General features: G+C 47.6%; 2 protein-coding genes across 4 annotated transcripts in view; one reads left to right on the forward strand and one right to left on the reverse strand.

Annotated features, from left to right (window-relative positions):
• Positions 1–63: 63 nt before the first annotated feature.
• mtdhb (metadherin b) lies at positions 64–10,254 on the reverse strand. Of its 2 annotated transcripts, XM_077013288.1 has the most exons (14): positions 9,803–10,254; positions 9,449–9,544; positions 9,155–9,239; positions 7,777–8,004; positions 7,258–7,308; positions 6,972–7,139; positions 6,705–6,764; positions 5,915–5,989; positions 5,333–5,454; positions 3,854–3,955; positions 3,706–3,774; positions 1,330–1,411; positions 1,082–1,154; positions 64–779 (listed from the first exon to the last, which is right to left on the reverse strand). In XM_077013288.1, the coding sequence occupies exons 1-13, from the start codon at positions 10,091–10,093 to the stop codon at positions 1,090–1,092; spliced, it is 1,494 nt and encodes a 497-aa protein (XP_076869403.1). In that variant the 5' UTR covers positions 10,094–10,254; the 3' UTR covers positions 64–779; positions 1,082–1,089. The 2 variants fall into 2 exon arrangements, 1 of the variants encoding a protein (XP_076869403.1); XR_013132480.1 differs by lacking the exon at positions 64–779 and having other exon boundaries at positions 1,088–1,154; positions 1,330–3,283.
• Positions 10,255–10,450: 196 nt separating this feature from the next.
• cep85 (centrosomal protein 85) overlaps positions 10,451–16,037 on the forward strand; it is a 12,274-nt gene continuing 6,687 nt past the window's right edge. The window contains exons 1-6 of one of the 2 annotated variants that reach the window (XM_077013281.1): positions 10,451–10,654; positions 11,103–11,150; positions 11,243–11,362; positions 14,331–15,037; positions 15,406–15,536; positions 15,650–15,767. In XM_077013281.1, coding sequence (XP_076869396.1) covers positions 11,114–11,150; positions 11,243–11,362; positions 14,331–15,037; positions 15,406–15,536; positions 15,650–15,767 — 1,113 coding nt within the window. In that variant the 5' untranslated portion in view covers positions 10,451–10,654; positions 11,103–11,113. Of the gene's footprint in view, positions 10,655–11,102; positions 11,151–11,242; positions 11,363–12,611; positions 12,886–14,330; positions 15,038–15,405; positions 15,537–15,649; positions 15,768–16,037 lie in introns of those variants that run through there. The other variant, XM_077013282.1, reaches the window with a different exon arrangement.

Genomic DNA, 16,037 nt, shown 5'->3' on the forward strand with positions numbered 1-16,037 from the left:
GAACATGCGTCTTGAGGGAAATGTAGAGTGGTTTAGCAGAATAAATACAAGCAGCAAACAAACTGGTAAAGAAACCATGTTTATAATGTGACTTTTCAAGGAGACTGGAGCAATATAACTGACAGGAGGAAACCACACGCAACGGATACAGACATCTGTAGCCTCCGCATTGCACATGTGCCAGTAAGGCATTAAACGTCTGACAGTCTTAACATCACAGTGGTTCACAAGCAGTTGGCCAACACCACAACGACTGTGATTGGAGCGGTCACTCAACATGAGGGGGGGGGGGTTGCTTCCCTCATCCCAGCCTCTTAAATCATATTGGCATGGTATTTATTAGTATTATTTTTTAACACTTTGCATCTATAGCTCCTGAGCTGTAATGACTAATACGATCTACAATCTGTGCATAAACACTCAGCACGGTCACATAAAAAAAAAAAAAAAAAACACATGCAAAAAGTTTAAGTTAATTGGATTAATTGCTTTCCAGAAGGATAATTGAAACTTTCAAACTGAATGTATACTGCTCAACAGACTATTTATTCCTATATAACTTTATATAGGAAACTCATTTTAATTTTCACTTATGGCTTTTTGTTATTTTCTGAGTAAAGTGAACAAAGGCATCTACAAAACGATTTTACAGCACAAACAAAAGAACCAGCAGGGGGCGCTGTTCCTGCCCATCACACCGCGCTTCAGGAAGTCCAGTATGAAGTGTTCCCATCATCCCCTTGGTTGGGCTCAGAAACTTCAATGCATTTAAAATCTCACTATAGAATTATAAATTAACATAGATCAACGGGTGTCAACTGGGTGTCGGACCTACAACAAGGTTTTATTTTCCAGTCATAGGTCCTTCTGATATGTTACATAATGCATTATCTGAATGCAGCCAGATGGATCAGCTACTGTCGGACCCTAATCAATACTGGCAATGGCTGATTCCAGAATAAAAAATAAACATTCAGTCAATAATTAAGAAATTCAGTACAACCAAATGTTTGCATATCAACATTTCAGCAATTACAGCTTTTCAGGACACACACACACACACACACACACACAGACAGACCTCAACACTCATGTTTCTCTTCTTGCCTTCTTTTTGACCTGTTTAGGAGATTCCCAGCTGTCCTCTGGTTTTCCTAGATGTAGATAAATAAATCAGCCAGTGACCATGAAGCCAACATGAGTGTGTGTGACATTTCTGCACCATCTCCAGTGCACTACATAGTGGCTTTAGACAACACCTGGAGTAAAGCCTAAAGACGACTAAAGCTACAGAAGAAAAAGGTGGCTGTATACTGGGGGGGGCCTTACTTTGTGCAGGTGCAACAGCGCTCCTGGTGGGAGCCCTGGGAGGAGCAGACCCCGGGGCAGCTCTGGACGTCTGACTCTCCTCCTGCACACAAGAACACACGCAGGGAGGAGACACACGGGGTGAGTGAGCAGAACGGACAGACAGCACCGCCGGAAACACGTCGGCCGTACCGCCGCAACTCCTGCGTCTGCTGAGCTGCTTCTCCAACCGCACAGAACAAGAAGAGGGAGAGAGAGCTTTTTTAAACACACACAGTACAACAGGGATACACGTTTTACTGCTTTCCTGGTGCTAAACTGACTTCAGAACCATTTGATATATTTGGAAGCTTAAATATCCAAGTGTTTATTAGTGGACACTTCCAGCGCAAGGAAGCAGTGTGTTCTATATTTTATCATGGCTCAACAAGACCTGTGGATGACGAGGACTAAACTAGAAAAGTTTCATTTCTTCTGGGGACTTTAAACGCATGGTGAGCACGTGGAGAGCAGTTCCGTTTATGTGGCCATTAGGTTTACTTTTTGTTTTGTCATTTCACCACTTCTGTTTCCTGTGCACAAAACGACCAACGTTACGGCGAGGCCGGCCGAGTCCCTGGACGACCACCTCGTGTCCAGCCCCGTCACGGTGGCGGGCGGCACACACGACGAGACCCGCAGCCAAAATACGCAGCGCCCCCTGGCGCTTGGTGGACAGCGAGCAGAAAGACGTCACAGCGTGCGTACCGCCATCGGCCTCCACAGACACGACACAAGCGATGCTGACACTCCCCGATGTCTGGAGACACCAGCACCACGTATCATCTGTAATCAGCGCCTCAGCCTCTTATCAGAGGAGACGGATCTGACGCGAGCGACTGCACAATCAGTCAAGCGAGGTCTCGACCAAGAAAGGCCAGGCCACGCCCCCTCCGAAACCACGCCTTCCCTCACTATGTCGACAGCACTGTCCACGGCCTTCGTCTCCTCAGGAAACTGTGTACAGCCTGCTCGATAAACCTGGCCGATAACAGCAAAACAATGGGCATTTATTGATATTAGGATCCCTGATGTAGTAATAACAACAATCATGAAAGTTTAAAAAACAAGCTCAGCTCCAGTTCCTGTAGCTCACATTTCTGCTCTGATTAGACGTGGCAAGTCATATCACACATTAGTACGTCAGAAGAACTAATCTGGGCTGAAGGGAACAGCTCAACATTCATCCCAAACAAACAAATAATTCAGAAACTTGCTTAGACAGTAGAGCAGTGTGGATGTTCTCATGTACTGTGCTCTCCGCACACAGAGCTTCACCCACAGCCACCTATGCAGAAAAAGCCTCAGAAATCCATATTTGCAAAACCATGTCTTACATTTCCATTTGAGGAACAAGTTACACACGAACAACTTTCACCCATTAAACCGAACGCACCAGCTCCGCTCCTGTGCTCAGGCTAAACTGGCCGTTTCCATGGAGTCACACAGCACGCGTTCAGGACTCTGAATAGGTCTGAAACGTTTCACCTTCAGCTTGTTATTACATTAAACACCTTCTTGTTTGAACAACAAAATGAAAAACACAAGCTGGGTTAGTGCAGGCTTCATACGGGTTTTGTAGCCTGCATCTAGACATTTTTAGTTGCATCCTTATTCTGATAATGCAAGTAAACACCCCAAATTCAGAGCCAACAAACACGTGGTTGAACAATTCTTTTTAGGACAGTTAGTGATGTCCTCTCCTCCGTACAGACCATTTACCAGCTCCTCACGTCAACACGACTCTCCTCACGCCAACACGACTCTCCTCACGTCAACACGACTCTCCTCACGCCAACACGACTCTCCTCACGTCAACACGACTCTCCTCACGTCAACACGACTCTCCTCACGTCAACACGACTCTCCTCACGTCAACACGACTCTCCTCACGTCAACACGACTCTCCTCACGTCAACACGACTCTACAGATGTTCTACAAATGTATAGAATTGCTCGATTATTTTGCCCATTTTCTCATGACAGGTGACCAACATCCACATAAATAATCCCAAGGACAAAATAACCATTTTGCTGTTTGAGGTCTTTGGTTTGTCTCAGCTGGTGAAACGCCCATATGCCCAAAGACAGGCACACACTTCACCTCATTATTAGCGAAAGGGCCGAACACTTTGAACTCGTTTACAACATGTTTTTTCTTTAGACCCTTCAACTTGACACCAATTTGAATTTGTGCTATTTAAATAATTTGTTTCAAATTTTATTATATTTTCCTTTTAAATCCCTAGTTTATCTATGCATTCTTTTTTCCTGAGGTGACCTTCTTGAGGTGATGGTTAGATGCCAAGCTTATTTCATCCTAGGAGCTCTTACGAGGAACACTTTGAATGTTCTTACCTTGACCGTTTTAGGCAAAACATTCCCTGCAGTGTTGTGGTCTTTTGCCACACCCACCTCTCCTTCCACCTAGCGTGTGAAGAAACGCGCAGTGAGAGTCAACTCCATTTTGAAAATACCTAAATTAGAGTGTGGTCTCCACCCTCACCTGAGAGTCAGGTGGAGCCTCTTCTGGTCTTTTCTTCTTCTTTTTCTTCTTCTTGGCTTTGCTGCTGCCAGGAGCAGTCGTTTCCTTTTCAGTGTCAGATTCCTGTAAAGCACCACATTAAACACAATTATACGGTTTTCCAGAAGACACAACGTGCCTCACTAATTGTATGATCCAGTGTGATGTTTCAGTGTCATGTGTCCGTTGGTTCGGAAGTGGCATTTCTGACACTCTTCACAAAAACATTCCAGCTGGACTTCCTGAAGCACTCAGGTTAAAGCCAGCGTGACAAACCTGACATGGTCTAACGCTCAGAGAGATTTTCGTGTTTGCTTTCATCAGCTCCTCATGTGAGGGCAGAGCATACTGGAAGAGAGAATGAAAACTGAATGTGTAGGGACCAGTAGAATATACCAAACTTACGGGAGAAGTTTGGGTTGGGCTCGGACACAAACCTCACAGAGACCATAAAAGCGAGCGTGAGTCAGTACACTATAGTACTGTTCGAGCGTCAGACACTGTACTGAAACCTAGTCATAATAACAGAGAGGGCCGAAAACTACAGGTCTCAGAACAGAAACACAGAGTGTACCAAGTTTTACTGGTGGGTGAAAAGGTGTAAATGCTTAGAAGAGCATCACATATGAAGGTTTAGGTCCTTTGTGAACATTCTGTAAAATAAGGCAACAAAGTATAATTTTTTAAAAAGAACATTGTGAACAGGGCCGGCGCCAGAACATATATAGTGAGAGGGCGTCAGAAAATTTCGGGGGGGGGGGGCGAACGTAAGTTGTTTAGCGGGTGGGGACGCAAGTTGTTGAGCTGGGGGGGGGGGGGGGGGGGGGGGGTGCGTGTAACGATTGTCGAGCGGCCGAGGGGGCACCATGTAGCGATTTTTGTAAAATAAATGGGTCTTATTTTTTACATTGAGGGGGCGGGACACCTCGCCTGAGGGGAAGGTCTCAGCGATCGGCGATTCCCCAGTCGTGTAATTCGTGAGCCCGCGTCGCCGATCAGTCATGTAGTGTGAAAGCCACAACAACTGAAAGGCTGTGTTCGAAATAAACTACTACATACTGGATACTGCATACTGGACTCAGTATATACTGGATACTGCATACTGGTCCTCGTAGTAGTATGCAGTACAGTTTCCAGTATGCGACAAAAGCAAAGCATACTACGGGGTCACGTGAACGTAGCGTTGCATGATGGGATGCAGTACACCACAAAGATAGCTCTGTTCGCGTACTGGAATATTTTGCGGAAGTAGTAGGTCATCCGGGTATGTTTCGCGTACTGGAAATTTTCATTTTGGTCACATACTGCATACGGCATACTGATTTGGGGCTCGATCAGTATGCCAGTAGTATGTAGTAAACTATTTCGAACACAGCCTTACTTGCGATGACAGCACAACCAGTCGTGTAGTGCAAACGGCACAAAAACCTGACCGAGTAGTGTGAACCTGGCATAACTGACCTGCACCTCTGCTAATGTTGGCGCCTCTGGGGCCACAGCGCCCTCTGGTGGCCGTGCCTCGTAGTTTCCCCACTCTTCACGTGGAGCGCTCCAGTCCGATGCAGTGTCCGCTGAGCCACTGTCTACAGCGCACAGCAACGTGTGCCCATGAGACGCAAACATGCACATGTACAACATCTCAGCTTTCTCTACATACATACTCTTATTACAACAATATTAAAGTATGTATGTATCTATAAAAGTATAAATTTAAACTTGATGCTTAAATCTGATGTAAACCACCCACGTTTAACCCACTTGACATCTATGTGTCTCTCCATAGACTACTCTTTTTTACTTATACTATAGGAGACATTTTCTGACATTGTAGATCATTTTAGAGACATTTCCTGATTGGTTAGTACAAATTGTATTGAATAATACAGCTGTTTAAGCTGTACAGTGATTAAATGTTAAGTTGTTGATTAACATTAGAGACTTTTCCCCTCTGACATCTATTGAAGATCAAGAAGCACAATGAAGGTACAAAAACAACAATGATAAGAGCTTTAAGTGTGAAACTAGTATGTGAGAAACACTCACTCAGGCCAGACCACTCATCATCTAGTGCAGACGGGCAGATCCACGATAGGCTGGGAACTGTCTGGGCTTCAACAGCTGCACGTACCACGCACGCACACACACACACACACACGCACGCACGCACGCACACACACACGCACGCACACACACGCACATGCACACACACACGCACATGCACACACACACACACACACACGCACGCACGCACACACACGCACGCACACACGCATGCACACACGCATGCACACACGCATGCACACACGCATGCACACACGCATGCATGCACACACACACACGCACGCATACGCACGCACGCACGCATACGCACGCACACACACACGCACGCACGCACAAACGCACGCACAAACGCACGCACAAACGCACGCACACACGCACGCACACACGCACGCACACGCACACACACACGCATGCACACGCATGCACACACACACACGTGCACGCACGCACGCATACGCACGCACGCACACACACACACGCACGCACACACGCACACACACACATGCACACACGCATGCACACACACACACACGCGCACGCACGCGCACGCACGCACACACACACACACACGCGCGCGCGCGCACGCACACACACACGTACGCACGCACGCACGCACGCACGCACACACACAGTAAAAGAGAGACACTGCATTTTCCAAGTTTGTGGTTTTATGAAGACCAGAGTATGTGGCATGGTGCTGCTGTCAATGTATAAAACTGTCCAACCAACTGGACACTTATACACTTAGTAACTGGTGTGTGTTTTTATTTACCTGCACTCAGTTCTGGAAAGGAGACAGGAATATGAGATCCATCCACAATTGTCCATGACCCTTTTAGAACAAACACTCATTTCTTAGACTTGTTTCTTTGAATATATTGGATATTAAGTTAACCTATTATGATTGAAGCAATATAGTAAAGTGTAAAAACCCCTGTTCCATTTTACAGAAGACAGAATAAGCTGTATCACGTTCAAAAAGCTTCAGTGAGCTGAAACACAAGACACCAGCACTGATGCCAACATGCGCCGTGCTCACCTTCCATCTCCTGGGGCCAAACGGCGGGCTCGGACTCCTGGCGCTCGCAGGGCGGGGTCATGTTGGTCCAGGTGTTGGCTCGCACGCCGGCCGTGGGAGGGAGGGACACGCCCACATCCCTCCAGCTGGAGCCGTTGACGGGCAGCACCGCCTCCCAACCAGGAGACACTGTGGGGCGGGACAGACACCGTTAGTATCCGGGGTCTCCAGCTCCAACCACCCCCCCTCGGGGCAGAACGGCACTCCGCATCACTAACACAGCGGGCCAGACCCAGACCACATTTACCTTGTGGTAGGACAGCACGGGGAACTTCAGCAGTAGCACAGTCTGTGAAGACTGATGAAGAGACATGGAGAGGAAGGTTAGAGGGGGGGGGTAGGGGGTTGTTTCTTCTGTGCAGTATGTACACTCAAACCGTGGCATAATGACATAATGCAGGTCACCACGTCATCCTGTTCACAGAAATACAGAAAGGTCTACACACCTGATGATATTTTACTTTTTACCTATGGAACAATTAACATATTGCTCTTAAAGAGAAATTGGCCAATGGTACAATATCAGGGCCCCTTTTTTGTTTTACTTTGTTGGCACAAGAAAGCTCTGAAATCTTTTTCCAACTACACATTCGTCTCCTAGATACCAGAGTTGTATATTCCTTTACACATGTCTGATATATTACCAGTGAACCTGAAAAAAATGTTTGTAAAGCCGAATATCAATAGCAATTTTTAAAGCCAACAAACGGCCAGCTGACATGGCCGGTCGGTGAGGCATGTGTCTGTGTCCCGGGGCCGAGCTGACCTCTCCCCTGCCCTGCAGGGATCACCACATCACTGCTGCTGCTGCCTTTAGCGCTGCTGTTTGACGGGGTGGTTTTTGCTTCCTCTGCACCCATTACGGGTTGCTCGGCAGCGGGAACCATGGTGACAGGCTCCAGTCCTCCGGGGCTGGCCGATCCATCACACGCGCCTTTATCCTTCCGCCGCTGACGTTTCTCACGGTTACTGACTTTAGTCTCCCAGTTACCGGCTGAGGAAAAACAAAAACCCAGACACAACCGCAATTACTGTCACACTCCATCTTACCATGACCCGTATTGAGTGGTATCCATGACACCCGCTGCCAAGACAACTACACAAGCACACTATATTTACCCTACTATCATTCCACATGTAATGACCATAAGAGATCTGTAATCTTATGAACAATGAGCACCCACTAGCCACATTACCAGAAACACCTTCTCTGTAGATACACCGTCTAGCCATACAGCTGGAAACAATGCCCATTTGTTCCTATGTACTATTTGTCTTAATCCACTAGCTCGTCAATAGTGGTCAGTCTCTGACAACAGGTCTGCTACTGGAAGATCTCGCTCAACAGACGTGTACCAGGGCAACACCCACAACTGTGCCTCTACCATGCCAATGTTAATGTGAGAATGGTCCAACCACTCAAACAGTATCTGGTCTTGTGGTCAGAAACCACCCCACCCCCTCCAGTGATAAACAGAGGCCTGCACTCAGCCACGCCCACCTAACCCCCTCCAGAATGAATAAAGTCAAGAGGAATGTTGATCAATTAGCACAGCACAAGTTAACAGAAAAAGCGGAGAGAAAAGCAGAGATCAATTTCTAAGTTTTTGGCCAATAAACAAACCTACTAAACTGGCCATTGTCTGATATGACAGCTAGCAGCTAAAATAGTGAAATGGTGGCTGTAGCTTTTTATTAGATATCTGGTAAAGAACTGACGAAATGCAGAGAATCTATACAATGATTCCACCGATGGAGAACCCCCAACACATGTGATTCAGCCTTGTTAAGACTGCTGTGCTATTCTGCAGGGACAAACTATGAATTCACAATTATAAGACCATAGTTGAACTGAATAAAGAATCTTGCATGAATACACAGGACACAATGGCCACAAATTATGCATATGGGCACACAGAAGGCAACATCTTTACACATTATTAGGTGGTAATTTATTAATGAACTAGACTTGATAAAGGTCCAAACTTGTGACCTCAAAATGCCACAGAGACAATATAATAAATACAATGAAGTTATTCCTAATGAACAGGCTGTGAATTGTACAGTATTTACCTATGCTGTCAGATATAGGGGTGAGATGTCACTCGTAATGGTTGTGCTGGTTGCCCTAGCAACAAACATACCTTCATCTGGTTCCTTGCGCTCTGTAGGTCTGGAGGACTTTGTCTCTTTTGCTGGGACTTTGGCCTTTTTCTTATTCTTTTTGGCCTAAGAACAAACAATAAGTTGCTTCTGTGAACTCTGGTAGAATACCCTAATTATCAGTTATATTTTGCTTGTTTGTTTCCTAAATTATTATCAATTTTAATTTCATGTATTATTCCCTGCACCTCAGGAGTATAATATTTCATCTTTTATTAGACAGACAGATAACGACGTGGGGCCGGGCGCTGTCGGGCCGGGCTGGGCTGAACTACCTTCTCGGTCTTAACGTCTGGCGGCTCCGGGCCCGCAGGTACCGCCGAACTCACTTCTGCTTGTGGCTCAACTGCAAGACCATTTCGCTGAGGCTTCTGTAAACAACAACATCAACAACAACCCAGAGCTCAAACACAGTCAATAAAGCACCACTGTTCAGAGAAACACAACAACAAGGAGATCACTCTGGCAAGCCTCTTCAGGTGGAGATATTTCAACAAAAACTAATTATTAGTTTAAAAGGTGGAGAGTTAAATACGAACACAGCTGTGAACACACAGATGTGGACGTGTAAATAAAAGCAGCAGCAGCAGCAGCAGGTGAGCTGTGTGTCCTGGGCGGAACCACCACACCTTCTCTCCAGCCTTCCTCCTGTTCCTCTTCTTCGGCTCGTCGGGTGTCTCCACCTTCACCGGGTCCGGGGCGATGGTGTCGGGGACGTTCTCCGGGGTGGAGACCCGCCTGGGCCCGCCGCGCCGGGCGGAGAGGCCGAGCAGGAGCAGCAGAACCAGGCCGACCCAGGAGAGGCCGACCCAGGGCGGCCACGCGCCCACGTCCACCCCGAGCCCGGACAGCAGCTCCCCCAGCCAGCCCGCCACCTCCTCCGCCTGCTGTGAGGCCGTCTCCCGCCAGCTCCGCGCCATGTCACCGCGGGGGGGTGTTTGATTATGATGATCGATCACCGAACTAAAACATCGCGGATCGATCAGACACCGTTACTCGCGTTCACCGACGAGCTTCTTCTTCGCCGCTTCCGCTTCACGCCGCGACGGAGCGGCGAGACGAGCGGCCCGCACGGCGCCCACTGCCGGTCAAACCGCAGACGGCGCCACGACCATGACCACGACCGCGGAGATATCTCGATCAGGACCGGGAGTATTACTGAGAGTATTTCTCAGAGTATTACTGAGAGTGTTACGTTTGTGTGACGTTTCCACAAAAAAGTCATTCGCCGCTTGTGTATCATATATTTACTGCACCAGTATCTTCACATTCACACCGCTCCTGGTGTGTCGTGGTGTTTTTGGCCGACAGGGGGCGCTGCGCCCTTCACAGCGACACGCGCGCGCAGCGGCGAAGAAGAGCGCGAGCGCGTTCACGTTGTTTTCAACACATAACGGCGGTTTGAGAAGCAGCAGGTGGACACAGGTGGACACGTTTAACTGTTTCACACCGCCAACAGCAGCTCATCCTGTGATGTACAGGTGTGTTGTTCAGGTTATGTGTGTTTTGTGTTGGTATCACGTTATTCTTGTAACTATTACTGTTGTGTGCTAGCGTGCTAGCTGTGTTAGCCGCGCTGTAAGTGAGGTAACTCACCTGAGTGTGTGTGGAACATCAACCTCACATCAGTTTATATGGGGGAAACTTTATAAACACGCTTAATTAATCACGATATGAACCATTTGACTAGTTTAATATGTTCAGAACCTAACTTAACCAGCCCATACACGTTGCCTTGTTTTATCTGTAATTTAACTGTAATTATATAACAAATGCTGATCTCACATCATAGCTAGCTGTCTAGTTGGGTTTAAATCAGTACAGCGACTACATTATCTCAGGATTTGCTTAAAAATGAGATGGTTAGATGCATTGTGACTTTGTGTTAAGCGTCTGTATCTAAAGTGACCCATTTAATTGAGTTTACAGGTGAATTTGGAATGACATCATTGAAACATCAAAGCTCCAGACCAACAGGTAAAAATTCACAGCAATGCAGGAGTAAATCAGCCGATCAGCCATGACCAGTTAACGTCAGACGCTTTTACTGTTTGTATGCTTGGACGCAGACATGGAGTTCCAGACGCCGACTCTTTCAGAGAAGTTCCAGAGTCGGTTTGGCTGGCGACCTAGCAAAGCTGATGGTGTGGAGGCAGGCACGAGCGCTACGGCCTCTGACGGCGCAGAAGGTGAGGGGGGTTCTGCCTGGCATCTGTCAGTGCCAACATGGAGCCTTGGCTGGAGATCTGGTGCCTGTCACGTACGGTGCTGTGAGACCTGGTCTGATTTTGGTGTCTAGTGGGGACTGAACCCTTCACTCTGGCTACTCCACTGCATGTTTCAATGAGGGGACGTGACAGAGTAGCTTCTCTGTGTGCAAGGGACAGTAACAACAGTAACATTCTGTTGGCTGTTTTTTGTCTGTAGCTCATGGTAGTTTTATATAGAGATGAGGTCATTATGCTCACAGAGCTCCTTGGGGAACTGGAGGTGTGTAGTATGTTCTAAGCCCAGCAGCAGTATTTCGATAAAGAGCCCCAAGCTGAACGGCAGATGTGAAGGTGTGAGGCACCTCTTCTCCATCCAGTCTGACCCATAAGTCTGGTTAACACAAACAATAGCTCAATATCAATATGTATCGCGGTAGAAAATGTCGATAAACGCTATTTACAACATTACAATGTTCATAACAGGGCGCTGCCGTTGGTTCATTCAGTGACTGATGACGTTAACCACGTGCACACAGCCTGTGCTCAGATACAGCAGCCTGTGCTTTGGTTTGACTCCAACGTGACATGTGCTAGCTGCAAAATGTGCACTGCTGACCGCACACAAAACATACAAACGAGCGATAATAAAGCAGTCATTCTGAGAATTTTATAGTGTTCATATCGATATGGGAATGTTATCACATTGACCGAAATTAATAAATATATTGTGATATAAATTTTATTATATCTGGCAAGTTATTGTATCTTGCCAAAAATGCCTTGCATGGGTTCATGCAAGGTCATAATAACTTTGTGTTTTGCTTTCGTGAAGCGAGTTACATGCTCAATCTTCATTGTAAACACTTCTACCTCACCTCTACTTCTGTTGAGCAACTCCACTGATGCACAGGACACCATAAAATACAATGAGACTTGTCTGATTTTTATTGTGCAAGTCATAACTCAAGAATCCGCCTTCCTTCAGAGCATTGTTTAAACATGTATAGAGCACACGCTAGAACTGATGGAGTATTTCAAAATGATCCCTGAGGGTGAGAACACGCAGGACTGATCTCCTCTACATGAGGTGTTCAGTTACGGTCTTTATGTGGAAGTTAAGGGACATTGTTTAGGTCTTTTAATGTTATTAGGAAAGGTGGCATGTTTATGATGAGAAGGTACTAGGAAGTGTGTCTAAATAGGAGAGAGAGATGTGGCACATCTTGCTGAAATATGAAACTACTCTATAAATACCTCTAACCTTTCTGCGTGTGCACATTAATAGAACCTTAGGCAAAAGTAGCCTAACTCTGCTCTAACATTACAGTCTTACCTTGTCTGGGCTTGACAGTTGTGCTTTGAAGGACAGGGTTGATCTGACATCGGTGAACAAAGGCTTGAAATGCAGTGGGACAGAATTAGACTGAGTGTGAAGTGTGCAGCGCCCCACAGGGCTGGGGATGGACGTGTTGTGTCTGCGTGTTTGTGCTGGTCAATATAAGGTCAGTTTTGTGAATTCCATGACTTACAGGTTTGGAATATGTGTGTGTTCATCATGTCTTTGGTAAGCTTGGTGACATGAATATTTGCCAAACTTCAAAAGATGTTTTAAAACTTGCATCTAGAGTTACGATATATTGGTTGTTAATCATAACTGTTATACTGGATTTTGTGATAATGATGGAGGCTGCAATATGTGAAGGAGCCCTGAAGAGAGAGTGTGTGTGTGTGTGTGTGTGTGTGTGTGTGTGTGTGTGTGTGTGTGTGTGTGTGTGTGTGTGTGTGTGTGTGTGTGTGTGTGTGTGCGCGCGTGCATGCATCATCATCATCATGCATGAACTAATCTCAGACACTACAGTGCAGTTAAAGTGCCTTTAACTATGTTTACATCAAGGGTTCATGTTTTAATGCACTGCAAGGCACAGTTGAGCTACGCAGTGCTGCAGTGACGGACGTGATTTGTGCATGTTGCACTTGTATCTCTTGAGTTTCGTAAGGTTCGTATTGAATGTCGACGTGTTCTGAAGTTCTAATGAAGAGTCTTCCTTTGTAGCTCATTAAGATTTTCTGTTTTCTTTACACCGTTGGCCAACCTAACAGTTACTCCTGATGGCAGACAGCACCCTGTTAGTCTTGGTGTGTTTGCCTGTATTTCGGGGTTCCAGACGTGCCAGCTCTGTGTGTGTGTGTGTGTGTGGGAGGGGGGGGGGGGGGGGGGGACTGGGCTGACGTAGTGGGCGGTGCCTCCGTCTCTGGGAGGGTGGGAAGATTGAGCAGTTTGCCCCCGCTGTCCTGTCCCTGCTGATGAAGGGCGTGAGGCTGATGATCAGGCAGACAGACACTGCAGCTGCGGATCTGTAGTTTCATTTCATGCTGTACTGGCTGTCTGAAGAATTGGGCTTTAATATAATATAATGTTCTAAGGCAGAGGTGGGCAATTAATTTCCCCCAGGGGCCATATGAGAAACTAGAGTGGTTCTAGACGGCCAAACTAATATGCAAATGCTTCCTTCTCCTCAGGATAAATTAGTGCTGCAAAGTCTAAACATTCTTTGACAAACTCCCTGACTGTGTCTTACTTTTTGTTGCAATTTTGTGGGATATTACAAATATAAATAGTTGCTCATGACTGCAATCCGATTACCCCGATTCGGTAATTTTACTCTTTTCGATTTGTGATTCAAACTGTGATCCTTAAACACAGGCTACTGTTCTCCACAAACTAGGCACACAGCTTTACATTTTACTTCAGTAAATAAAGTTAGTCAGAGGGCTGGATGAGTCCTGTAAGATGTTCTAAGGTCTGTGTGATTAGAATGACACAAAGAGGCCGCAGACAAATGTAAATGTAACATTATACCAAGTAAATGTGTTAAATGAGTGGCGTGTAAATGGCGTGTAAATGGCGTGTAAATGTGTGGACCTTCTGCTTGTCTCTCTGTGTTAGAGGTGTTCAGCTGCAGGGGCAGTTCGTCCTTCCAGCCAATCCGCAGCCAGATCCCCATCCCCACCGCCCACGTCATGCCCTCCACAACAGGAAGCCCAGCCGCTAAGCTCCGCCCACGAGCCACCGATGACGGACAGGCTTACTCCACCCACTCCAGCTCTTCCAGCTCCAAATCCTCGCTGTCCAAGTCCGCCTCCTCTCCGAACCTGGAGGTGGAAGGTGGGCCGGCGATGGAAGGGGGCGGAGCCAAGCAAGACTGTCTCAGCCGTTACCGCAGTCTGGTCAACGGCCTAGACCACTCCCTCTTCCCGGGGGCGGATCAGACTCGGTTGGACGACGCGCAGCGGTTTGAGATGCCTGCCGTCGAGCCCACCATGAACCAGTCCGCCATGCTGGGGGGCCTCGGCCCAGACGTGCGGATGCAGCTGCACATGAGCGGCCTCGGGGAGGCGTGTGAGCGGCGGGCCGAGCCGTACCCCCCCACCCTCACACACGCGTACAAGGTGCTGCCTGAGGCCAGGGCAGGGCTGCCCTCCTCAGACTGCTACGGTCACAGGGGCCTCCACCCAGGGCCCGGGGCCCCCACCAGGGCCTGCACTGGTCTCGGCTGTGAGCCTCCACTCCAGGGACGGGGGGTGGAGCTGGCCAGCTGGCAGCAGCACAACCAGAAGGTGGAGAACCTCCGTCTGCAGCTGGATCAGATACAGGTGAGCGCTCTCCCCGCATGCACACGCACACACACACACACAAATGCCACACACACACACAAATGCCACACAGGTGTGTCCTGCTTAACCAGGTATGTGATTTACACAGGGATCTCTTAGAAAGCGAGTGGGAAGGATGTAACCATTTCTTTCCACTGGGTTAAATTACATCATAGAACAGCTCAGAATGTAATACGGTGTCTCTCACTTTAAAGCAGTTAAATTGAAGGCAGTACTTCACCCCAGAATGCTAATGCTGACAGGAGTAAATGAACACTTCCAGTACTGATCAATATTACCTCATCCGTGAGAGATCTGGATTTGTTATTAGCACTACTGGGGTTCCTAACTGTGTCCTCCGTGTGCAGCTATTGGGCGGCGGCAGTGGGCAGTACCTCCCCTCCTTGTACCCGCCCCCTCTACAGGAGTGCAGCCAGTGGGAGGGGCTGGTGAAGGCCAACGAGGGCCTCCTGAAGGAGAAGGAACTCATCATCCAGAGGTAGCGCAGTAGACGGCAGGAACGTTCCTGTAGTGGCCGAACCACTGCCAGAGCTGCAGCGATGTGGCGTCGAGGGCTCATCAGTCTGTGTGTGTTGGTGCTATACGTCTCAGGCAGAAGCAGCAGCTCGCCCAGCTGGACCAGCGCTTGAGGGACAGTGAGCTGCAGGTCCACGGGGCTCTCGTCAATCGCGGGGCTCCCTTAGCTGACGTCTGCCTCCTGAGACTGCAGGTCAGTGAACACACCCACATGCGGTTTAAGGGGCATGCGGTTTAAAGCTGAGATAAAGCAGAGTGTCATCAGCATACAGATGGAATTTTAATCCATACTGTCATAACTCACTGAGTGGCAGAATATAAATGGTAAAGAGCAGTGGTCCTAGCACCGAGCCCTGAGGAACACCCTGAGCAACCGGAGCTAAATTGGATTTACAATTACCCAAGCATATGAACTGGCGTCTATCCGAAAGGTATGAAGTGAACCAAGAAATAATTAATGAAT

This window comes from Brachyhypopomus gauderio, chromosome 7 (genome assembly GCF_052324685.1).
Source record: "Brachyhypopomus gauderio isolate BG-103 chromosome 7, BGAUD_0.2, whole genome shotgun sequence".
Taxonomy (NCBI): Eukaryota; Metazoa; Chordata; class Actinopteri; order Gymnotiformes; family Hypopomidae; genus Brachyhypopomus; species Brachyhypopomus gauderio.